The following is a 25,407-nucleotide window of genomic DNA, read 5'->3' as shown; positions in this document are numbered from 1 at the left end:
ACAGACATATTTAGCCGGGAAGTGAGTGGAGTCGCCGTTTCCCCTGCAGTTATATAATACCCATTAATGTAATCCTATATTACCGCGTGTTATGTTTGAGAAGTGTCGTTCAGTAAATACGTTTCCCTATGCTTTCACAATGTATCTCCTACAACTAGCCATGACATAGCAGTACCCTCAGTACAACTCAGCAATGGATTCTCATAAGTGACTGCAAATGATTGTGTGCCATTGGATTTCTGCTTGCATCAACACAAATAAAGTCAGAGGAAACGAATAAAAAAAAAAAAAAAATGGTTTACTTTAATGTACACTATCAAAGGGTTCTCAGGACAACGATATGGGGCATAATATACAATGCTGTTAGCGCAGCTCCCTTATAGAAGTGATGGGCGGCCCTATAAAGGGCCTTTGTGTGTGAGTGAAGGAATTAGATGCGCCTCAATCTTTAGCCTCCGAATCCGTACAGGGTGCGTCCCTGGCGCTTGAGAGCATAGACCACATCCATGGCGGTGACAGTCTTCCTCTTAGCGTGGTCGGTGTAAGTGACGGCGTCCCGGATCACGTTCTCCAGAAACACTTTCAGCACTCCGCGGGTCTCCTCATAGATGAGACCAGAGATGCGCTTCACGCCTCCTCTCCGTGCTAAACGGCGGATAGCAGGCTTTGTGATGCCTTGGATGTTGTCCCGCAGCACCTTCCTGTGACGCTTAGCGCCTCCTTTCCCGAGCCCCTTTCCGCCTTTACCTCTGCCTGACATCTTCTCATACGGATTGCGAGCACTGTCTGAGAATAAGGAACATCTCTCTTAGCTGCCCTTTATTAAGGGGAAAAGCGGACCTGATGGGTGACTGTGAGAACCTTGGCAGGAGGAGTCATGTATTGCCTTTCCTTTCTTTCACAGGCACGCCCCAAACGTTGCCAGCAGCACAGTTTAAGATTTCTAATGTATTTCTGGTTATTCATTGCACTGAGCTGTTTGATACACGTTCACCTCAGCAATTAGGCTACCGTACTGCCAATCACAATGTTTAAATCACTGCAGAGTTCCGTATATAGTTTTTTTTTTAATTTTTAATATATATATATTGCTATTTTTCATATTAATGTTATAGAAGCATATTCATACACATAATGTAAATAATATGCTACGAGACGTTCAAGGAAATCTTCATATGCGTACTATAAATTAATCAATCAATTATTTATATATATATATATATATATATATATATATATATATATATATATATATATATATATGTACTACTAAACTTTATGTGTGGACATGTGGAAAAAAGTAGAACAGCCTGAAATATCTAAAAAATAGGAGTTAATAGTCTGTCCACTTCAATACAATACGTCCTGTTGGTGTAATGAACCTGGAATGTAGGCATTAAAGGTTAGATAAGTAAAATATAAGGTTTTTAAAAAGTTACTTTTTAGCGATCAGTTTAGGGGCAGAAGCTAATTTCTAGCTATAGAGTATCACACATATCTATTATCTTATAACCGTGTGATTCATTGATGTTTTAACTGCTATCATAATAGTTATGAAGCCGAACTCTGATGAGCACAACAGACATAATACATGCCTTACTGTTTTGACTTTATTTTTTCAATGCACCGGATATAGGGGGTAATTCTGAGTTGATCGCAGCTTGAAGTTTGTTAGCAATTGGGCAAAACCATGTGCACTGCAGGGGAGGCAGATATAACATGTGCAGAGAGAGATAGATTTGGGTGGGGTGTGTTCAATCTGCAATCTAAATTGCAGTGTAAAAATAAAGCAGCCAGTATTTACCCTGCATAGAAACAAAATAACCGACCCAAATCCAACTCTCTCTGCAAATGTTATATCTGCCCCCCCTGCAGTGCACATGGTTTTGCCCAACTGCTAAAAAAAATTCCTGCTGCGATCAACTTGGAATTACCCCCATATTTCCCAAATACATAACGCGTGCATTGGAACAGCAAATGTCCCGCACACATCCGCCTTCAGATAGGAAGAGGAATATTCAAAATGGACCAATGAGTGTCGACCAGATTTCGGCGGGACAAAACAAAATCACCCCAATGCCTTGCCGCTCTCGGAAACGGGTGTCTAAGAATGGATTGAGTAGAATATAACTGCACTGATACCGGAGTTTGCATCCTGGTGTTAAGGTGCGATGATACAGTAACACTAGCAGCACACTACACAGGGCATCTTGAGAGACCCACGACCCTGTAGCATCTATGATCATCAGCGAGGCAGGGTGATCGTAACACAATTGCTACAATCTAATGATACTTTGTAACATTTCAATGAGACACAATCATTCTCTAGTTCTGCAGAAACTACACGGTCGGTCACTGCTCTATGGATTGCTTTTTCTAAGCACTAACGGCGACATCTGCTACATAATGCCTATCTTTTACCCCGATTTACAGTTTCAGCCCGATTAGAGAGGAGGTGGGTGGCTCTTAAAAGAGCCTTTGTGTTGATGGATCGGAGAAGGAAGGGAAACTACTTGGCGCTGGTGTACTTGGTGACGGCCTTGGTGCCCTCGGACACGGCGTGCTTGGCCAGCTCTCCCGGCAGCAGCAGACGTACTGCGGTCTGGATCTCCCGGGAGGTGATGGTGGAGCGCTTATTGTAGTGAGCCAGGCGGGAAGCTTCCCCCGCAATGCGCTCAAAGATGTCATTGACAAAGGAGTTCATGATGCCCATAGCCTTGGAGGAGATGCCGGTGTCAGGGTGAACCTGCTTCAGTACTAGTTCTAGTCGGCAGTGTTATGCAGGCATCTTAGAAACGAAAGATTACAGATTACATTGTTATCTACTGAGCTTGTGGAAAAGTTTATGAAGCAGCAGTGACACCTACAGTAGTTTCCTCATGCATGTATTACCTAGAGATCGGATAAATCAGCAACCCGGAATAAAACGCATTTATGTATATTCATATGTATGCATTTATCTATAGTCCACTCCCCGGTGTATAACAGGAGACTGCCACGAGAAGCAGTGTAGAGTAATACTGGCGCATGGTTATAGCTCTCTCATAGAAGAGATGGGCGGCCCTGAAAAGGCCCTTTGTGTGCGGGTGATGGTATTAGATGCGCCTCAGTGTTCAGCCTCCGAAGCCATACAGAGTGCGGCCCTGGCGCTTGAGAGCATAGACCACATCCATAGCGGTGACAGTCTTCCTCTTAGCGTGCTCGGTGTAGGTGACTGCGTCCCGGATCACGTTCTCCAGAAACACCTTCAGCACCCCGCGGGTCTCCTCGTAGATGAGGCCGGAGATGCGCTTCACGCCTCCTCTCCGGGCCAGGCGGCGGATGGCAGGCTTGGTGATGCCCTGGATGTTATCCCGCAGCACCTTCCTGTGGCGCTTGGCACCTCCTTTCCCGAGCCCCTTACCTCCTTTACCTCTGCCTGACATGTTCCTTCCTGATCACTACTGTAACTATAACACAAAGAGAAATCTCTGACTGTATGCCACTACCAGGCTACAACCTGTAGTAGTATAGAAACTACGTATGTTGATGTCACTTATATACATGCAGGCTGTGCTGTGATTGGCTGCAGAGAGTGATGCGTCATGCGCTCCTATTGGCGGAATGGTAAGCCCTATAATCTCTTCCCTGTCTCAGTGTACGGGGGATCTGCTCTCACCTTGTGTTTCCCTAGCGCAGAAAAACAGTCTTTTATAGGGCATGAGGAGAGCGGAGAGCCGGCTCTCTGCACCACACTCGTACTTCTAGGTCTGCCCTAACTCTTTAGTATCATTGCTATCCTAGGGGTTGAGTAGGAGGCCAGGCATAGCCACTGGGAACTCACCCGCACCATGCTGGATCTGCCCGGCATGTAGCACATCTCTCCTTTACTGTGAGGCTAATATGTCCCACCGGGGCTTTTTTATCTCGTCCTGGCCCTGGAGATAATGGAGGTGTTCTGCAGCACACTGTGCAGAGCTGGAGGCGTTGTGAAACATAAAAGTGATGTGTGAGCTCATGTACACTCAGGAGGAAAGCACAGGCAGGTTGCCCAACAAAGTATTGTCTAGAAGCTCTTGTTACTATGACAAGATTAATACCTAGCACAGCCAAGTACAGTTTATTCCTGCCTGGTAATGTTCTGCAGTATTATTTATGCTCCTATATATTTATGTAAGATAGATGTGCCAGTAAATGGGTATGGTGACCTGGTTGCATGTATTTGAGACTGCTATGAAACACACCTCCATCCAATTCGTTTTAGCTTAACCTGGGCTAGAAGCTCAGATCAGACTGGGATGCCAAAAAGGTGCAAACATATGCAGGGTTCAATGATAGGAGGATCCTACCACAGATGCAGGACCAGGGTGCCAGACATGTATTAAATAATGCTGCTATTGTTAGTCTTGGTGGGGCATGCAATTGTTTGAAAAGTCAGTTGGGTGTCTGTTTTCTCCTGTCTATTAGATAGGAAAAACACAGACACCCAAATAACTTTTTAAACATTTGAATACCCCCCCTAGAAGTTGCTCACTCTTGTAGCTCCCACTCCACTCTCTGGGCAAGAATCAGTCTTTGAAGTATAGGATTGGTGACGCAAAATAGGAGGAACAAGGAAAAGAATAAGTTTAGATGGGAACAAAAGGGAGAGGGAGGGATGAGAGAAGATGGGAGGAATGGTTTTGATGGGGGGCAGTAGAGTTATAAGTAAAATGATGATAAAATGTGTAAGATAAAAAACAAACAAACCCTGAACATCTGCAAGTGAAACGACCAATAACTGGTCCAAAAATTAATTGTAAAATAGAGTATTAACCCACCTAACATCTCAATGTAGTGCTGTGAGGGAAAAAAAGCAATCCTAAGTACCAGTGACGTGCAGTGAGGTAACTGGCTGGGGAGGCACTGGCAGCTAACACCACCACCCCGGCAAAAAAAACAAGTGTTGTGCCCCACCCATCACTAAAACCAGCACCAGGCAGAACCAGCCGGGGGCGGGGTAATGCCAGGGCTGTTTCTTGGGGCAGGCGAGCAGTGCAACCGCATTGGGCGCCCGCCGCGGCACTAACTGTGGCTCTCTGCTTCTCCCTCCTATTTCTACCCGAGTAACCCGCTCGGGGTCGGAGTTTCACGGAATGACGCGGTTGCGTCGTTACATCACAATGCAACCCCATCACTCCGCAAAACTCCCCCCCCCTCCCCGAGCGGAGTACATAGGGGGATCCAAGTTAGGAAGAGTGAAAGGCCGGCGCGAGGAGCGACTGGTGAGGCAGGCCGAAGAGCGGTAATCGCCTCTGTAAGTATTCTCTCTCTCTCTCTCTCTCTCTCTCAATGTGTAAAATGGGGACACCTGCCGTAATGTGTGAAATGGGTACTCTTGCCTGCCGTAGTGTGGGGATTTAATGTATCAGGGGCATTGCGGTGTGTGACATAATATGGTGCAGGGGGCATTACTGTGTTGGGCTTAATATGGTAGAATATTTTTTTCCTGTGGTGGTCGTGATCTGTTGGAGCAGGGTAAAAAACTGGATTGTGAGGTAGTCTCTTCAGACGAGGCCATGCCCATTTAAATGAGGCCACACCCTTTTCGGGTGCGCACGCAAGTTTTTTTTTTATAATCTAGGTGTGGGGGGGCACATGTTTTTATGTCATGAGGGGCGCATTTTTAAATCTCGCACTGGGAGCCACATTGGCTAGAAACAGCCCTGGGTAATGCCATAGCAGGGGAGACACTCAGTGTGGGGTCCCCCTGCCATAACATTAATCACCCCCCAAGCTAGTGAGCCCAGGGCTGGAATTCCTTGGAAAGGGGGCCCCTCCCCTCCCGAGCAACAACCAGCACTGGGCTGATAGCCCAGTGCTATGCCCCGCACCCCTAGTTGCGGAGGATGCGGGGTTCATTGTATGTTAATATTGTTCTTTACAGGCGACCTACAGGTCCCAGGAAGCCTGCCCCAGCATGCTGGCACTTGGAGAACCACAAGTGCCAGCATGCCTGGACATAAAGGGCCCACTGGCACCCGTAGTCCGCCTGTAAAGAAAATATTAAAATAAAAACACAACACCTAATGTTTTATTATTTTATTGTGCAGGAACTTCACCTGCGGGCGGCAGCATTTAAGCTATTTTGCATGGCCACCGCCTCCCCAGGGCTTCCGACGTCTTCACCTGGGAGGCGATGGCCTTTAAGCTCTTTTGCATGGCCGCCGCCTTCCCCAGGGTTTCCAGCGTCTTCACCTGGTGGGTCGCGGTTGCTAAGCTCTTTTGCATAGCCGCCGCCCATCCAGGACTTCAGCCGTCTTCTTTCTTCAGGCGCTCTAAACAGCTCCTCCTCCACCGTCGGACTGACAGCCTCTCCCTCTTGTTGACTTGTATAAGGGGGCGATGACATGGCGAGCCGTGATTGGCTCTCGGAGGCCATCTAGAATTTCAGAAATTATGCTGAGGTGCCATTTTTGAAACTGGTACAGCTCCGCTGCCAAACTCTGGTACAGGTAAAATCCCGCCGCCCGCACCACCGCCGCCGCATCCCGCCACTCGCACCTCCTCCGCCACCATCGCCCACACAGTGATTGACAGCGGATCCAGTGACGGATCCGCCGGCCAATCACTGTGGCCTCACTGACAGGGGAGTGCTTTCATAGGTTGAAAGCACGTCCCTATATTTTTCCCATGTTATTTCAATAGGCTTTTCCTGCCCGTTGCTAGGCCCAGCCCGCACACGCCCCCTGCTCCCATATCTTTCCCCATTGACAACGGGAGGCACCAAGATCGGTGCCTCCCAACCCCACTTTCAGAGGATTAGGGATTAGAATAATATAAAGAGGATGCATATGACACAGAATATGTCTCATATGCATCTTCTTTGTATTATTTTAATCATTAATGACAGCTGAAGCAGCGACCAGTGACGTCCAGCCTAGATGTGCCCTCGACTAATTCCTGGAGCCATGTTGGGAGGAGAGCGAGGCTCAGCGTAGAGGAATGGAGGGCAGGAAGTAGGGTTTGGACAACTCCAGGTAGCAGCCATGAGAGCCTGTCCAACCGGGAACATCTGGAAGATATGATCTCCCCCGGGGACCCAACCCGTGATGGCAAGACAGAATCGTGGTGCGGTACACAGGGAGTAGGCATAGAAACTGTAGATCAGGTTAGGGGACCAGGTATCAGGACCTGGGATATGGCAAAGGAATTTTGAAGCCCAAACAAAGTTAAAGAGCTAACACACTCAATGAGCTGGAAAGGTCGCATCTGGATCCCTCTTGCTATGCATTTAAAAAAATGATTACATGTATTTCAAGATAACATACATTATTCTACCATTTTGACTTGTTGAATGTAAAAATTCTGACCATGTTAACATGCTGCCTGAACATATTGACTACACACCCTTTGGAAAAGTTTGACTAGGAGTTACAACTCCTCTTTCACTGTACTATACTCTATATTGGGACTGTATACTCAAAGAATCCACTCTGCAGATCTTTGCACCAATCAAAAGCAGGTTTAAATGATGCTTGGGACCTATCTTTCTGGCAAATTAGTTATTGGTAAGTAAAGGAGACCGGGGCAGTGCAAAATTGGCTTACAGTGCCTCCATTTATCACACAATTATAACCCATAACCATATTAATGCCTTCATGAATGCAGCCAGACCGTGATTGACTGTCAGCATGCTGATTCGTGGATTGCTTGAGCTTTTCAGTAATTAGTGGTCTGGCAGCCATTTAATGTATGGACGCATGTGGAGAGTAGAAGCAGGAAGGGTAATTATTATTATGGGATATTTTTAGTTTATTCTCTCCCGGCATGTTATCCTGTATATGAGTTTGATATGTGGCCCAAGTTTATTTGTTTGGTCACGGCTTTTAATGCTGCCATTACAGTCTGTTTGGATGAAATAATGTTTCAAACAGTATTGAATTTCTGCTTAAGTGTGTCAACCACTATTGCATGAAGTCCCTCGTTTTTACTATAATTTCTTACATATAATCAGGGGTTAAAGTGAGCCAAAACAGGATGAACTTTGTTCCGTCAGTTCCACTTGGAGACGGAAAGCAGTTCTGTCTCCTCCGTCTCACCTAACTCGCTGAGTGCCACCGCCTCATGGAGATTCCAGGTGCATGCTGAGATTGTGTAACCAGTGGGCTCCCGGCTCTCTCTCTCCACAGCGGCAGCTGGAGGCAGGAGCTCACTACTGAGCTCCGGGTTCCGGCTCTGTCAGTGTATGCTATGGGAGAGACGTCATAATGTCTCATAGTGCTGAGCAGCGGACGCCAGAAGGACCACAGCGGTCGGACGCGGGAGAGGGGCTTGATGAGTATGGTGGGTTTTTTGTTTTACATACAGTATGTGTGTGTATCTACTGTGGGCAAGCTACAGGGGGGCTAACTACTTGGGCAAACTACAAGGGGGCAAACTACTGTGGGGTTAAATAAATACAAGACGCAAGCTACTGGAGGCTAACTACTGGGGGCAAACTATTGGGGGCAAAGTACAAGGGCGCTAACTACTGGGGGAAAACTACAAAGGAACAAACTATTGGGGGGGACTAAATATAAGGAGGCAAGCTACTGGGGGCAAACTTTATAGGAGGCAAGCTACTGGAGGCAAGCTACTGGAGGCAAGCTACTGGGGGCAAGCTACTGGGGGGTTGACTACTGGGGGCAAAACTGCAAGGGGGCAAACTACTGGGGGGCTAAATACAAGGGGGCAAACAACAAGGGTGAAATCTACTGGGGGCAATCTACAAAGGGCAAAGCTACTGGGGGCAAACTACAAGGGGGCAAACTACTGGGGGGGCTAAATACAAGGGGGCAAGCTACTGGGGCAAACTACAAGTGAGCAAGCTACTGGGGCAAACTACAAGGGAGCAAGCTACTGGGGCAAACTACAAGAGGGCAAACTACTGGGGGCTAAATACAAGGAGGCAAACTGCAAGGGGGCAAGCTACTGGGGGCAAACTACAATTGGTCAAGCTACTGGGGCAAACTACAAGGGGGCAAGCTAGTGGGGGAACACTACAAGGGGGCAATCTACTAGGTGGGCTAAATACTGGGGGCAAACTACAAGGTGGGCAATCTGCAAGGGAGCATACTACTGGGGGGCTAAATACAAGGGGGCAAGCTACTGGGCAAACTACAAGGGAGCAAGCTAATGGGGGCCAACTACTGGGGGGCAGACTACAATGTGGCAAATTACTGGGGTGGGCTAAATACAAGGGGGAAAACTACAAGGGGACAAGCTACTGGGGGCAAACTACAAGGGGTAAAGCTACTGGGGGCAAAGTACAAGGGGGCAAAATATAATGGGGCAAAGTACTGGAGGGCTAAATACAAGGGGGCAAGCTACGGGGGGAAACTATTAGGAGGCAAACTACATGGGGATAACTACTAGGGGAAAACTACTGGGGGGCTAAATATAAGGGGCAAGCTACTGGGGACAAACTACAAAGGGGCAAGCTACTGGGGGGCTAAGTACTGGGGCACACTACTGGGGGACTAAACACAAGGGGGAGGCTACTGGGGGCAAACTACATGGGTGCAAGCTACTGGGGCAAACTTCAAGGTAGCAAGCTACTGGGGGCAAACTACAAGGGGGAAAGCTACTGGGTGCAATCTACATGGGGGCAAACTACTGGAGGGCTAAATACAAGGGGCAAGCTACTGGGGGCAAACTATTAGGAGGCAAACTACATGGTGGATAACTACTGGGGGAAAACTACAACGGGGCAAACTACTGGGGGGCTAAATATAAGGGGCAAGCTACTGGGGACAAACTACAAAGGGGCAAGCTTCTGGGGGGCTAAATACAAGGGGGAAGCTACTGGTGGCAAACGACATGGGGGCAAGCTATTGGGGCAAACTACAAGGGAGCAAGCTACTGAGGGCTAACTATTGGGGGCAAACTACTGGTGGGCTAAATACAAGGGTGCAAGCTAATGGGGACAAACTGTAAGGAGGCAAGCTACTGGGAGCTAACTACTGGGGTCAAACTACAAGGGGGCAAACTACTGGGGGGTTAAATATAAGGGGAAATGTACTGGGGGATAAGTACTGGGGCAAACTACTAGTGGGCTTAGTACAAGGGGGGAGCTACTGGGGCAAACTACATGGGGGCAAGCTACTGGGGGCAAATTACAAGAGGGCTAACTACTGGGGGCAAACTAAAGGGGCACATTACTACCAGGGACATTACTACTAGGGCACATTACTACTGGGGACATCACTTTTGGGGGCATAACTACAGGGGCAATACTATTGGGGGGCATAGCTACAGTGATTAAACTACTGGGAGCATTTCTACAAGGTGGCATTACTACTGGGGGCATTGTCACTGGGGGCTAAACTACATGGGGCAAACTACATGAGGACTAAACTACAGATGCTAAACTGCTGGGGGCTTTACAACTGGGAGGCTAAACTAAAGGGGGGGGGGTAAACTACTGGTATCATAACTGCAGGGGCATTACCACTGGGGTCTACACTACTGGGGGCATAACTACTGGGGCTAAACTACAGGGGGCTAAATGACTGGTGCATTACTACAGGCAACATTACTACTGGGGTCAATACTACACAGGGGCATTACCATTGAGGGCATTACTAATAGGGGCACTACTAATGAGGGCATTGTAAAGGGGGCACTTTATAAGGGGCATCACTCCTGAGGACATAAGGGGCACTACTACTAGGGGTATTGCATATGGGGCACCACTACTATGGTATCTATATAAGGGGCACTACTACTGGGGGCATTGCATAAAGGGCACCACTACTATGGGCTCTATATAAGGGGCACTACATATAGTTGTCAATAGGTATGAAACCATTATTTCAGCTGGTGCATTATAATGTGCACTGCTTAATATAGAATACAGGTTGAACCCGATGGGGTTTTTGCCTCTTTTCAGCCTCATTAACTATGTTACTATGTTACTACCACTGTGGACACTACCAGTACAGTGGACATTGCATAAAGAGCAATACTACTGTGGGCATTGTATAAGGGGTGCTACTGCTGTGGGCATTGTGTGTTATGGGGTGCTACTACTGTGAGCATTATGAGGGTCATTCCGTGTTGATCGTTCGCTGCCAATTTTTGCTGCGCAGCGATCAGATGAAAAAACGGCACTTCTGCGCATGCCCCAGGAAATGTGCACGCGTGACATACAGATAAAAAGCCCTTTGTGGTTGTGCTCATGTTCTAGCAAAGTTTTTGTTCGCACTGGCGGCCGCTAGAAGATTGACAGGAAGGGAGCGTTACTGGGTGTTAACTGACCATTTTCAGGGAGTGTTTGCAAAAAAGGAGGCGTGTCTGATAAAATGCAGGCGTGGCTGGGCGTTCGCTGGGCGTGTGTATGACGTCAAATCCGGACACGAATAGGCTGAAGTGCTCGCAAGCGCTGAGTAGGTTCAGAGCTACTCTGAAACTGCACAAACTGTTTTTGTAGAGCTCGGCTGCACATGCGTTTGCACTTCTGCTAAGCTAAAATACACTCCCCAGTGGGCGGCGGCATAGCATTTGCATGGCTGCTAAAGCTAGCTAGCGAGCAATAAACTCGTAATGACCCCCTATGTGTATTAGGGGTGCTACTTCTGTGGGCATTATTACTGTTGTGTGACCACGCCCCTTTCTTTTTGAGACTACACCCCTTTTTTTGGGGGGGGGAGCACAATACCTTCATTGCATGGGTGCCAGGAGGGGGGGGGGGGGGTAGTTCCACCTCCTCTCTAAGACCACTTTAAGCACTGCATATAATTATCCCTGCACCCGTTTTCCATCCTGCAGTAACACCACCTCTCTGTCCCCATGCTATAAGAAAGCTGTCTGCGAGAAGTCTGGCCCTAAAACCTCATCATCACTGCTAAAACCTCTTCTCTCTATCACTGGCATTTTATCTCGCACTGATAATCCATTTCCATCTACAATGGCACCCTTACTTCTGCACTGGACCCTGTTGGACTGGATGTCACTTCACACAGGTCACAAAACTGTGACTCAGCTTTGGTATTCCAAATGCACCAGATAAAACCAGAAAGATATCAAACATTGAACAACTCAAACATTGAATGTAAAGGTGCACCAAAGTAAGCCATTTCCAAAATAAAAAATGTAGGCCTTTGCAAGACATTTCAAAATGGAAAGCACACAAGCACACACATCATAGAACCTGGATCATAGAACAGACATTCCAGAACACTATTGCAGTTCCAGAAAATACTAGATGCCTGTTTAAAGCCTCTTGCCACAGCATTCAAATGCTGAGAATTTTGTGGAACTAGAAAATATTCCATTGAAGTATTTCACAATGGCCCTCATTCCGAGTTGATCGGTCGCAAGGCGAATTTAGCAGAGTTACACACGCTAAGCCGCCGCCTACTGGGAGTGAATCTTAGCTTCTTAAAATTGCGACCGATGTATTCGCAATATTGCGATTACTAACTACTTAGCAGTTTCAGAGTAGCTTCAGACTTAGGAGATCTACAACCCTGGGCGCTCTTAAATAAATGTTTATGAAATACGTTCCTTCTCCTTATTATGAGATGCCTTCGTGTTGTTCTTTTTACTTTGCTCTGTACTTCATTCCACTCAAGATGGTACGGTGTAAAATCGGAGTTTGGGATATGAAGAAAGAGAGAGAAAGAAAATATATAGTGTAATACAGTCTTTATACAGATTTCTGTGTATATGGAAACGGGGTTCAATAGATGGAGCGTACCACACTCACTATAGACATGGGGGAGGTCAAACTCATAAAGGTATCTTTAACCAGAAAAAGGTAGGCGTACCCTACTCACACGGTCACTGGAGTTCAGGAAGCACATCAAGGTATCTTTAGTGTTTATCCCCTTGTGTTTCCTCCAAATGTCCCAGTACCAATATTAGGCTCATTCATAGGGAAAAAATAAATAAAAACATCCAATGTGTGGTATTGCCAAGAGAATAATGTTACAATTAAAGAACAAAATGTCCTAGAAGTTAATGCGTACTTATGGTCAAGTATGAATTAGCCACTGTATAACGGCAGTACCAAACGTACCCGACTTACTAGAAATCGGGAAAGGAAAAGCACATCAAGGTATCTTTACAGTTTCTTTAGATTATAATCACAATCTGCGTACCCCAACTCACAGTGTTGTTTTCTGTTATAAACACATCATGGTATCTTTTCCCTTGGAGCCTTCATCCAAAGGGTTATTCAATAATTTTCCAAGAAAAATATGTCCACCAGTCGAATAAAAATGACAAAGTTTTATTGTACAAAAATGGGTCCCACAGTCTGGGAGAATCCAACAGTTTAAAATACAAGATGCAATCCGAGACAGTTCCACAATTGAAAAAGATTGCAACAGAGAAAAATTTTTTAGATAAAATGAATTAAAAATTAAAATCCTAGTGAAAAAAGTACCACACAGACCCCAGCTGGTCACTGGAAAAGTTAGAAAGCAATACCAATGGTGGAAAAAGAGGGGTTGCCTTCTTACCAGAATCAGCGAAGATGTATGGGGGTAGTGTGGAGAAAAAACTGGCTGTTCACACTCCTTCTGTTGTCAATGCATTTCGGTCACCAGCTGACCTTTATCTTGATAAAGGTCAGCTGGTGACCGAAATGCATTGACAACAGAAGGAGTGTGAACAGCCAGTTTTTTCTCCACACTACCCCCATACATCTTCGCTGATTCTGGTAAGAAGGCAACCCCTCTTTTTCCACCATTGGTATTGCTTTCTAACTTTTCCAGTGACCAGCTGGGGTCTGTGTGGTACTTTTTTCACTAGGATTTTAATTTTTAATTCATTTTATCTAAAAAAAATTTCTCTGTTGCAATCTTTTTCAATTGTGGAACTGTCTCGGATTGCATCTTGTATTTTAAACTGTTGGATTCTCCCAGACTGTGGGACCCATTTTTGTACAATAAAACTTTGTCATTTTTATTCGACTGGTGGACATATTTTTCTTGGAAAATTATTGAATAACCCTTTGGATGAAGGCTCCAAGGGAAAAGATACCATGATGTGTTTATAACAGAAAACAACACTGTGAGTTGGGGTACGCAGATTGTGATTATAATCTAAAGAAACTGTAAAGATACCTTGATGTGCTTTTCCTTTCCCGATTTCTAGTAAGTCGGGTACGTTTGGTACTGCCGTTATACAGTGGCTAATTCATACTTGACCATAAGTACGCATTAACTTCTAGGACATTTTGTTCTTTAATTGTAACATTATTCTCTTGGCAATACCACACATTGGATGTTTTTATTTATTTTTTCCCTATGAATGAGCCTAATATTGGTACTGGGACATTTGGAGGAAACACAAGGGGATAAACACTAAAGATACCTTGATGTGCTTCCTGAACTCCAGTGACCGTGTGAGTAGGGTACGCCTACCTTTTTCTGGTTAAAGATACCTTTATGAGTTTGACCTCCCCCATGTCTATAGTGAGTGTGGTACGCTCCATCTATTGAACCCCGTTTCCATATACACAGAAATCTGTATAAAGACTGTATTACACTATATATTTTCTTTCTCTCTCTTTCTTCATATCCCAAACTCCGATTTTACACCGTACCATCTTGAGTGGAATGAAGTACAGAGCAAAGTAAAAAGAACAACACGAAGGCATCTCATAATAAGGAGAAGGAACGTATTTCATAAACATTTATTTAAGAGCGCCCAGGGTTGTAGATCTCCTATTTTTGTATTGCATATTGTATTTTCTAGGTGTTTTGGTGACACCTTTGGGAGGTTAATATCTAGGGCAGTCTCATTTTAGCGCCAGTGTAAAAAAATCTTCTACTCTTTCTTCTTTTTCTAGCTTCAGACTTACTCTGCCTGTGCGATCAGTTCAGTGCTTGTCGTTCCTGTTTGACGTCACAAACACACCCAGCGTTCGCCCAGGCACTCCCACCGTTTCTCCGGCCACTCCTGCGTTTTTTCCGGAAACGGTAGCGTTTTCAGCCACACGCCCCTGAAACGCCGTGTTTCCGCCCAGTAACACCCATATCCTGTCAATCACATTACGATCGCCGGAGCGATGAAAAAGCCGTGAGTAAAATTACTTTCTACATAGCAAAGTTACTTGGCGCAGTCGCAGTGCGAACATTGCGCATGCGTACTAAGCGGATTTTCATTGTGATGCGATGATAAATACCGAGCGAACAACTCGGAATGAGGGCCAATGTCTGATGGATCACAATGCACAGACAAAAGTCACGGAGCCAGGTAGGATGCCTGTCAGCCGGCTTGTAGATGTGTGCCAGACAGAGGCGGAACTACAGCCAGTGCAACCAGTGCGTTGCAATGGGGCCCGCCACTGTCCAGGGGCCCAAAGCATGTAATGAGTCAAACTGACTCATTACATGCCGCTGTGTGCTGCGGGCAACAGCTGCCGGCAGCACACAGCCGACCGGACAGGAGAGAAGAACAGCGCAGCGGCACGGGGGAGAAGGAGGATGAGGGAGGTGGAGGAGGGAGCCGCAGCAGCGCTTTACTACTGGTTGAGGCACTGCTGCTGCTGGCACTCTGCTTCACTATAGGCTGTCTTCCGAGAACAGCCTATAGTAAAGCAGAGGGGCAGCAGCAGCGGTATCCGGACTCCAGGTCGACAGCACAAAGGTTGACACACTTTAGGTTGACGCCAATTTGTCGACACACCTTAGGTCGACATGGACAAAAGGTCGACGTGGTCAAAAGGTCGACAGGAACAAGGTCGACATGGAAAAGGGTCGACATGAGTTTTTCACGATTTTTTCTTTTTTTGAACCATTTCATACTTAACGATCCACGTGGACTACGATTGGAACGGTAAAGTGTGCCGAGCGAAGCGGTAGCAGAGCGAAGGCACCATGCCCGAAGCATGGCAAGCGCAGCGAGCCATGCGAGGGGACGCGGTGCACTAATTCGGGTTCCCGGTCACTCTACGAAGAAAACGACACAAAAAAAACATAAAAAACTCATGTCGACCTTTTTCCACGTCGACCTTGTTCCTGTCGACCTTTTGACCATGTCGACATTTTGTCCATGTCGACCTAAGGTGTGTCGACCAATTGGCATCGACCTAAAGTGTGTCGACCTTTGTGCTGTCGACCCTGAGTCCCAGACCAGCAGCAGCAGCGCCTCCACCAATAACACAGCGCTGCTGCGGCTCCCTCCTCCACCTCCCTCCTCCTACTTCTCTCCTGCCCGGGAATCGTGACCAGAAGCTGCACCGAGGAGCCTGAGCCAGCGGAGAGGGTAAGTATAATTCTATCTTTCTTTCTTTCTTTCTTTCTTTCTTTCTTTCTTTCTTTCTTTCTTTCTTTCTTTCTTTCTTTCTTTCTTTCTTTCTTTCTTTCTTTCTTCAAAAAGGGGGGCTGTCTGCCGCAATATGTAAAAATGGGTAATCTGCCTGCCGCAATGTGTAAAAAGGGGGAATCTGCCTGCCGTAATGTATAAAAAGGGGGAATTTGCTTGCCGCTATCTGTAAAAAGGGGGAATCTGCTTGCCGCAATGTGTAAAAAGGGGAATCTGCTTGCCGTATTGTGTAAAAAAGGGGGAATCTGCCTTACATAATGTGTAAAAAGGGGCAATCTGCCTGACATAATGTGTAAAAAGGGGGAATTTGCCTGCCGTAATGTGTAAAAAGGGGGAATCTGCCTGCCGCAATGTGTAAAAAGGGGGATGCTGTCTGCTGTAATGTGTAACAAGAGCACGCTGTCTGTCGTAATGTGTAACAAGGGGACGCTGTCTGCCGTTATGTGTAAAAAAGACACGCTGTCTGCCATTATGTGTAAAAAGTGTACGCTGCCTGCCGCTATGTTTAACAAGGGCACGCTGTCTGCCATTATGTGTAAAAAGTGTACGCTGTCTGCCGCTATGTGTAACAAGGGCACGCTGTCTGCTGTTATGTGTAAAAAGGGGATGCTGTCTGCCGCTATGTGTAAAAAAGACACGCTGTTTGCCATTATGTGTAAAAAGTGTACGCTGCCTGCTGCTATGTTTAACAAGGGCACGCTGTCTGCCATTATGTGTAAAAAGTGTACGCTGTCTGCCGCTATGTGTAACAAGGGCACGCTGTCTGCTGTTATGTGTAAAAAGGGGATGCAGTCTGCCGCTATGTGTAACAAGGGCACGATGTCTGCTGTAATGTGTAACAAGGGCACGCTGTCTGCCATTATGTGTAAAAAGTGTATGCTGTCTGCCGCTATGTGTAACAAGGGCACGCTGTCTGCCGTTATGTGTAAAAAGGGTACGCTGTCTGCCGCTATGTTTAACAAGGGCACGCTGTCTGCCGTTATTTGTAAAAAGTGTATGCTGTCTGCCGCTATGTGTAACAAGGGCACGCTGTCTGCCATTATGTGTAAAAAGGGGACGCTGTCTGCCGTTATGTGTAAAAAGTGCACGCTGTCTGCCGTAATGTGTAAAAAGGGGGACGCTGTCTGCCGTTATGTGTAAAAAGGGGGACGCTGTCTGCCGTAATGTGTAAAAAGAGGAATCTGTCCGCCGTAAGTTGTAAAAGGTTCTCTACCTGGTATAGTGGTGCTACTGTGCAGCATAATTTGAATAATGGAGACTACTGTGCACCGTTTTATGAATTGGTATTATTTTGTGGCCACACCCCTTCCCCACGAAGCCACGCCAGTATGTATTTTTGCGCGCGCCTACGGCGCGCACTGCCCCTATTCTGCATCTAGGGGTGGGGCTCCGATGCCGTTTCTTGCACATAGTGCTAAAATGCCTAGTTACGCACTGTTGCTAGGTATCCATTTCTCTGGCCCTGAGCAGGTCCCCCTCACCAGATCCTCTCCAGGGGTGAGGGGGTGGACTTGGATGGGGTGGGGGGCCCAAAGCATTTTGTCGCACCTGGGCCCACCGCTCGCTAGTTCTGCCACTGGTGCAAGAGGTGGAGCTCATGCAAATTGTGCCTCCAGCTAGCAAGTGACAAACACAAGACTGTTCCTGCTTGTCTCTTAGGCAGATAGGAGTCGGTGTGCAAAATCCAGACAGGGCATCAGAAGGGACTGGCAAGCAGGCAGGTAGGCCGCTGATGCTTTTGGCTAAGATCAAGTGTAGTACTGTATCTGTTCTCATAAATTTAATCTCTGATACGCCCACTATCTGGAGGCCATATATTAAATGGATTTTTAGAACAGGGAGATGGGAAAAGAGCTTGCTATGTCCACTCTATGCTTTAACCACATATTGCAGTACTTCCACGACCAGTGCACCTTTCCTGTTCTGTTATCCAAAAATAGACAATTGCTGCTTTTTATCTTTAAGTGTGCTTGCATGCCCATTTTGCAATGTCTTGCACAACCTAAATTTGTCTGTCCCCAGTGCTGCTTGTGCAGTGGTGACGGGTGTCCGGTGCTGGGACCATGCATTGGTTCCCTGCACCGGACCAGAAGCGGCCAATGGGAAGCACTGGATGCAGCATTTCAAATCCAGCACCAGCCAATCACGGACGGCCGTGGCGAGACAATTAGTGCTCGCCACTTGATGGGCCCCGCCCCCATGATGGCAGATGCCACCTAGACCTGGAGAAGTGTGGACGCCACAGAGGAAGAGGAGCAGCGCAGCAGGGCACACAGAAAAGCGTGAAGTGTTCCTGAGTCCGCGGAAGAGGCCAGAAGACGCCGGGCACACCAAAGAAGATGTCCATTGTTGGCTGGACGTGGAGAAGAGGTGATGGCGCTGCTGGCCAGGATGGGACAGCGGCAGAAGAGTGAAGGACCACACCGGAGAGGTCACCAAGGGTGGAAACCAAAAGATCTGACGAAGCTCCTCCCGGTGCCTCTCCCACCGGGACTGGTAGGCCCTTGGAGATGGCATCTGTCACCCTCCCCTCTCCTCCCTAGTCCATCAGGGATCGGACATTAGGCCCGTGGGGGATAAGTCAGGCCTCAGGCCTGTGGGCGCAGTAGGCAGGCATAGGCACGGGGCCAATAGCAGCCATTAGACCTGTGCTTGTAATAGAGGGCATTAGGCCCTAGTGTAAGTGTGGCCCATTAGGGAATATGGTGACCCTGGGCATTAGGCTCAGGTCACCCAGCAGGCCCCATGATAGGCTGGCACCAGGCTACATAAACGTTGGAAAAGGTTGACTTGGAGTTACAACTCCTCTTTTAGTGTACTATAATCTATATTAGGACTGTATAATCAAATAATTCACTCAGTCTGCATCTCTTTGCACCAACCAAAAGCAGGTTTAAATTATGCTTGATACCTACCTTGCTGGCAAAATAGATATTGTTAAGTAAAGGAGACTGTGACAGTGTAAAATTACCTTACAGTGCCTCCATTTATCACACAATAATAACAAATAACCATAATAATGCCTCCATGAATGCAGCCAGACGGTGTAATGACTGTCAGCATGCTGATTGGTGGATTGCTTGAGTTTTTCACCAATAAGAGTGCTGACAGCCATTTAATGTATGGACACATGTGGAGAGTAGATGCAGGAAGGGTAATTATTATTATGTTTTTTTTTTTTTATTTATTCTCTCCTGGCATGCTATCCTGTAAATAAGCTTGAGTTGTGGCCTCAGTTTATTTGTGTGGTCACGGCTTACCATACTGCCATTAAGTCGGCCCTGGTTGCAGTTGCCACTACTGCCATTACAGTCTGTTTGGATGAAATTATGTTTGAAACAGTCTTGAATTTCTGCTTAAGTGTGTCCAACCACTATTGCATGAAGTCCCTCTTTTTTACTATAATTTTCTAGCATATAATTATCCCTGCACCCATTCTCCATCCTGCAGTAACACCACCTCTCTGCCCCCATCCTATAAGAAAGCTGTCTGTAAGAAGTCTGGATCTAAAACCTCATCATCACTGCTAAAAATTATTCTCTCTACCACTGCCATTGTATCTCGCCCTGATAACCATTTCCATCTACAATGGCACCCTTACTTCTGCTCTGGACTCTTTTGGACTGGATGTCACTTCACACAAGTTGCAAAACTGTGACTCAGCTCTGACATTTCAAATGCACCAAACGAAACCAGAAAGATGTGGGGTGGGGGTGGAGGGGACCTGGACTGCACTGCATATCCTATTACTAAAGATATCAAGAGGTGCTATCATGCTGAGGCTTCTAATACTATCAGTGTCGGACTGGGGCATGAAGGGCCCACCGGAGGTGCAGGAGGTAGGGGCCCATGTTTTGGGGGTGGCCAGTCTCCAGATGGGGTTAGCCAGCTGCCACGGAGGCTTGACTAAATATTAGAGAGTGCATAGTCTGGGCCCCTTGATAAATATATACTTTACAGTTTAATTATAAGCATATAGTATAAGTATTATACATATGTATAATGTATAATTCAAGTGCACAGTCTGGAATTTGATCACTAGAGGAGGAGGTGGGCCCCCAGGCAGTGGGGCCCAATGGTGGTTTCCCCTGTGCCCCTATGGGCCAGTCCAACCCTGAATACTATGCTGGAGGAAGAGAGATCCAGATGCACACTCTTAGCACTAAGAACACTGATAGTAAAAATAATTTAAATAAACCCTCACAATTAACATGGAGTATAATTGAAGTTCTTAGCACACATTTGGGCAAATATGCGGGCCCATGTACCGCGGCCAGGTGACTTCATCACATGGGTCCCTAACATTCCTGATACTATCACACTCTATACATTTATTCAAGACTTACCTCTAAATAGGGCCTTATCAGTGTGTGATCTGAAATGCAGGAATCCAGCTAATTAAACACCTGAGGGTGAATGGGAGGAGTGCCAATAGCACTGAGCATGATAGCACCTCTTGATATCTTTAGGTATCTTGATATCACTTCGGGCTCCATGCCTGACTTTGCTTGACACAAGGTTACTAAAGGGAGTAGTTGTTGACGTGGGTAGTGAAAGTACTATCCCTGGGCCTTACTTCTCCTCCTGACATCAAGGGTCCTTTAGCTACTTGTATGTAGCATCATCCTGCAGTAAATGGGTACCGGGTCGCATTGACCAGGCTTACCCGTTTACACTGCACCACGACCAGGGTCCTTCCTGGTACCAATCCCTTACAGACCTGAGCCAGAAATGCTATCAAGACTTTTAATCTTTCTTAAATAAAGTGCATAGTCTGGGTGCAAATACAAGGGGAAAAGCGGTGCACTCACTATTGATATTTCCACCAAGAGAATTTGTAGTGTAATCCCAATTACTAAACAGATGTAGCCCTGTATTTTCTACATGAACATTCTATGTTTAGCTTGTGGCCTAAGGTGATACTTTATTACATATTGTATCCACTAATGTTTCAACAGAATAGTAACAATTGTATAACACTATTTATTGTTTCCCATTTGTATCATATTGTCCCCAATTCATGCAGGTTTCATTCTCAATGCTAAAGCTACTCACAATATGACAACTGATGCCTGCCATCTAAATGTATTCTTAATGCATTAATAATCAAATGATAAACCTGTCATTCTGAATCTTACATTATATGCAGATCTATTGATCTATGTTGTTTGTTACTATAATTATTTAGGAGTATTGCACAATGTTGGTGTCTCAGGCCTTGCACCTGTAGTCGCACACTTGTACACAAGGGGAATGGCGGGCTTACACATAGAAACATAGAATTTGATGGCACATAAACTCTTGGCTCAATCTAGTCTACCCTTTCTAATGAGACAGAAGGGGTGCCGGTTGATGAGACAGAAGGGGTGCCGGTTGATGAGACAGAAGGGATACCGGTTGATGAGACAGAAGGGGTATCGACTGATGAGACAGAAGGGGTGCCGGCTAATGAGGCAGAAAGGGTGCCTGATGATGAGTCTGAAGGGCTGCTGGCTGATGAGTCTGAAGGGCTGCTGTCTGATGAGTCTGAAGGGGTGCCGGATGATGAGACAGAAGGGGTGCCTGATGATGAGACAGAAGGGGTGCCGGATGATGAGACAGAAGGGGTGCCGGATGATGAGACAGAAGGTGTGCCTGATGATGAGACAGAAGGGCTGCTGGCTGATGAGTCTGAAGGGCTGCTGGCTGATGAGACAGAAGGGGTGCCGGCTGATGAGACAGAAGGGTGCCGGCTGATGAGACAGAAGGGGCGCCGGCTGATTAGACAGATGGGTGAGTAGCAGAAAGAAAAGAAGGTGAATGTTAAGGGGTAAATTTACACTAACATCTAAAACAGAGTATTGGTGATGTTGCCCACAGCAACCAGTAAGATGCTGGCTATCATTTCTCTATTGCCTATTAGAAAATGATAGACAGCATCTGATTGGTTGCTATGTGCAACTTCACCAAATCTCTGTTTTAGAAGCTTTAGTAAATTTACCCCTAAGTCATGTCGAGGAGCTCACTAGGGCTTGAGATGAGAGATAAAGCAGACAGAAGGGGTGTTGGCTGAGAGATCTAGAGATACAGAAAGGGACTGGATGGGGCTAGGGAAACTATGCAGGGCCATAGAGAAAGAAGGGTTGTGGCTGGAAAGACAGTAGAGTGATGACTGGCTAGACCGGGGAAGACTGGGTAGCTGGGGAGAAAAGTGTGTGTGTTGGGGGGGGGGGGGGGCTTTTGAGACAGAAAGATGTGGCCTGTCTGAGGATACAGAGTGGGGGGGGGGGGTGTTTGCTTGATGGTGAGAGAGATGGAGAGGGGCTGTCAGAGGAGAGAAAAGGGGGAGGTGATGGCTGGAGAGACAGAAGAGAGCTGACAGCAGCTAGATGCCAGAAACTAAGCATGTTGTTGTCACTTATATACATGCTGACTGTGCTGTGATTGGCTGCAGAGAGTGATGCGTCCTGCGCTCCTATTGGCGGAATGAGAAGACCTATAATCTCTTCCCTGTCTGAGTGTACGGGGGATCTGCTCTCACCTTGTGTTTCCCTAGCGCAGAAAAACAGTATTTTATAGGGCATGAGGAGAGCGGAGAGCCGGCTCTCTGCACCACACTCGTACTTCTAGGTCTGCCCTAACTCTTTAGTATCATTGCTATCCTAGGGGTTGAGTAGGAGGCCTGGCATAGCCACTGGGAACTCACCCGCACCATGCTGGATCTGCCCGGCATGTAGCACATCTCTCCTTTACTGTGAGGCTAATATGTCCCACCGGGGCTTTTTTTATCTCGTCCTGGCCCTGGAGATAATGGAGGTGTTCTGCGGCACACTCTGTGCAGAGCTGGAGGCGTTGTGAAACATAAATGTGATGTGTGAGCTCATGTACCCTCAGGAGGAAAGCACAGGCAGGTTGCCTCACAAAGTATTGTCTAGAAGCTCTTGTTACTATGACAAGATTAATACCTAGCACAGCCAAGTACAGTTTATTCCTGCCTGGTAATGTTCTGCAGTATTATTTATGCTCCTATATATTTATGTAAGATAGATGTGCCAGTAAATGGGTATGGTGACCTGGTTGCATGTATTTGAGACTGCTATGAAACACACCTCCATCCAATTCGTTTTAGCTTAACCTGGGCTAGAAGCTCAGATCAGACTGGGATGCCAAAAAGGTGCAAACATATGCAGGGTTCAATGATAGGAGGATCCTACCACAGATGCAGGACCTGGGTGCCAGACATGTATTAAATAATGCTGCTATTGTTAGTCTTGGTGGGGCATTCAATTGTTTGAAAAGTCAGTTGGGTGTCTGTTTTCTCCTGTCTATTAGATAGGAAAAACACAGACACCCAAATAACTTTTTAAACATTTGAATTCCCCCCCTAGAAGTTGCTCACTCTTGTTGCTCCCACTCCACTCTCTGGTCAAGAATCAGTCTTTGAAGTATAGGATTGGTGACGCAAAATAGGAGGAACAAGGAAAAGAATAAGTTTAGATGGGAACAAAAGGGAGAGGGAGGGATGAGAGAAGATGGGAGGAATGGTTTTGATGGGGGGCAGTAGAGTTATAAGTAAAATGATGATAAAATGTGTAAGATAAAAAACAAACAAACCCTGAACATCTGCAAGTGAAACGACCAATAACTGGTCCAAAAATTAATTGTAAAATAGAGTATTAACCCACCTAACATCTCAATGTAGTGCTGTGAGGGAAAAAAGCAATCTTAAGTACCAGTGACGTGCGGTGAGGTGACTGTCTGGGGAGGCACTGGCAGCTAACACCACCACCCCGGCAAAAAAAACAAGTGTTGTGCCCCACCCATCACTAAAACCAGCACCAGGCAGAACCAGCCGGGCGGGGTAATGCCATAGCAGGGGAGACACTCAGTGTGGGGTCCCCCTGCCGTAACATTAATCACCCCCCAAGCTAGTCAGCCCAGGGCTGGAATTCCTCGGAAAGGGGGCCCCTCCCGAGCAACAACCAGCACTGGGCTGATAGCCCAGTGCTATGCCCCGCACCCCTGGTGGCGGAGGATGCGGGGTTCATTGTATGTTAATATTGTTCTTTACAGGCGACCTACAGGTCCCAGGAAGCCTGTCCCAGCATGCTGGCACTTGGAGAACCACAAGTGCCAGCATGCCTGGACATAAAGGGCCCACTGGCACCCGTAGTCCGCCTGTAAAGAAAATATTAAAATAAAAACACAACACCTAATGTTTTATTATTTTATTGTGCAGGAACTTCATCTGCGGGCGGCAGCATTTAAGCTATTTTGCATGGCCGCCGCCTCCCCAGGGCTTCCGACGTCTTCACCTGGGAGGCGATGGCCTTTAAGCTCTTTTGCATTGCCGCCGCCTTCCCCAGGGTTTTCAGCGTCTTCACCTGGTGGGTCGCGGTTGCTAAGCTCTTTTGCATAGCCGCCGCCCATCCAGGACTTCAGCCGTCTTCTTTCTTCAGGCGCTCTAAACAGCTCCTCCTCCACCGTCGGACTGACAGCCTCTCCCTCTTGCTGACTTGTATAAGGGGGCGATGACATGGCGAGCCGTGATTGGCTCTCGGAGGCTATCTAGAATTTCAGAAATTATGCTGAGGTGCCATTTTTGAAACTGGTACAGCTCCGCTGCCAAACTCTGGTACAGGTAAACTTCCGCCACCCGCACCACCGCCGCATCCCGCCGCCCGCACCACCGCCGCATCCCGCCACTCGCACCTCCTCCGCCACCATCGCCCACACAGTGATTGACAGCAGATCCAGTGACGGATCCGCCGGCCATTCACTGTGGCCTCACTGACAGGGGAGTGCTTTCATAGGTTGAAAGCACGTCCCTATATGTTTCCCATGTTATTTCAATGGGCTTTTCCTGCCCGTTGCTAGGCCCAGCCCGCACACGCCCCCTGCTCCCATATCTTTCCCCATTGACAACGGGAGGCACCAAGATCGGTGCCTCCCAACCCCACTTTCAGAGGATTAGGGATTAGAATAATATAAAGAGGATGCATATGACACAGAATATGTCTCATATGCATCTTCTTTGTATTATTTTAATCATTAATGACAGCTGAAGCAGCGACCAGTGACGTCCAGCCTAGATGTGCCCTCGACTAATTCCTGGAGCCATGTTGGGAGGAGAGCGAGGCTCGGCGTAGA

At 47.0% G+C, this 25,407-nt stretch overlaps 2 protein-coding genes and 1 non-coding gene across 3 annotated transcripts; 1 reads left to right on the top strand and 2 right to left on the bottom strand.

Moving 5' to 3' along the window:
• Positions 1-448: 448 nt before the first annotated feature.
• Positions 449-760, bottom strand: LOC134934340 (histone H4-like). The gene has a single exon (XM_063929797.1). The coding sequence runs from the start codon at positions 758-760 to the stop codon at positions 449-451; it is 312 nt and encodes a 103-aa protein (XP_063785867.1).
• Positions 761-3,113: 2,353 nt separating this feature from the next.
• LOC134934339 (histone H4) lies at positions 3,114-3,425 on the bottom strand. Its single transcript, XM_063929796.1, has one exon. It carries the CDS (start codon positions 3,423-3,425, stop codon positions 3,114-3,116), a length of 312 nt encoding a protein of 103 aa, XP_063785866.1.
• Positions 3,426-18,003: 14,578 nt separating this feature from the next.
• LOC134938203 (U2 spliceosomal RNA) lies at positions 18,004-18,196 on the top strand. The gene has a single exon (XR_010180814.1). It is a non-coding gene; the product is annotated as a U2 spliceosomal RNA (small nuclear RNA).
• The last annotated feature ends 7,211 nt before the right edge of the window (positions 18,197-25,407 follow it).

This window comes from Pseudophryne corroboree, chromosome 6 (genome assembly GCF_028390025.1).
Source record: "Pseudophryne corroboree isolate aPseCor3 chromosome 6, aPseCor3.hap2, whole genome shotgun sequence".
In the NCBI taxonomy this organism is placed as follows: domain Eukaryota; kingdom Metazoa; phylum Chordata; class Amphibia; order Anura; family Myobatrachidae; genus Pseudophryne; species Pseudophryne corroboree.
Note: the sequence above shows the minus strand (reverse complement) of the source record. Positions and strands in the feature narration are given on the sequence as shown.

Bases quoted from the DNA above. Each gene is read 5' to 3' on its own strand.
- LOC134934339 (XM_063929796.1), bottom strand. From the start codon at position 3,425: ATGTCAGGCAGAGGTAAAGGAGGTAAGGGGCTCGGGAAAGGAGGTGCC.
- LOC134934340 (XM_063929797.1), bottom strand. From the start codon at position 760: ATGTCAGGCAGAGGTAAAGGCGGAAAGGGGCTCGGGAAAGGAGGCGCT.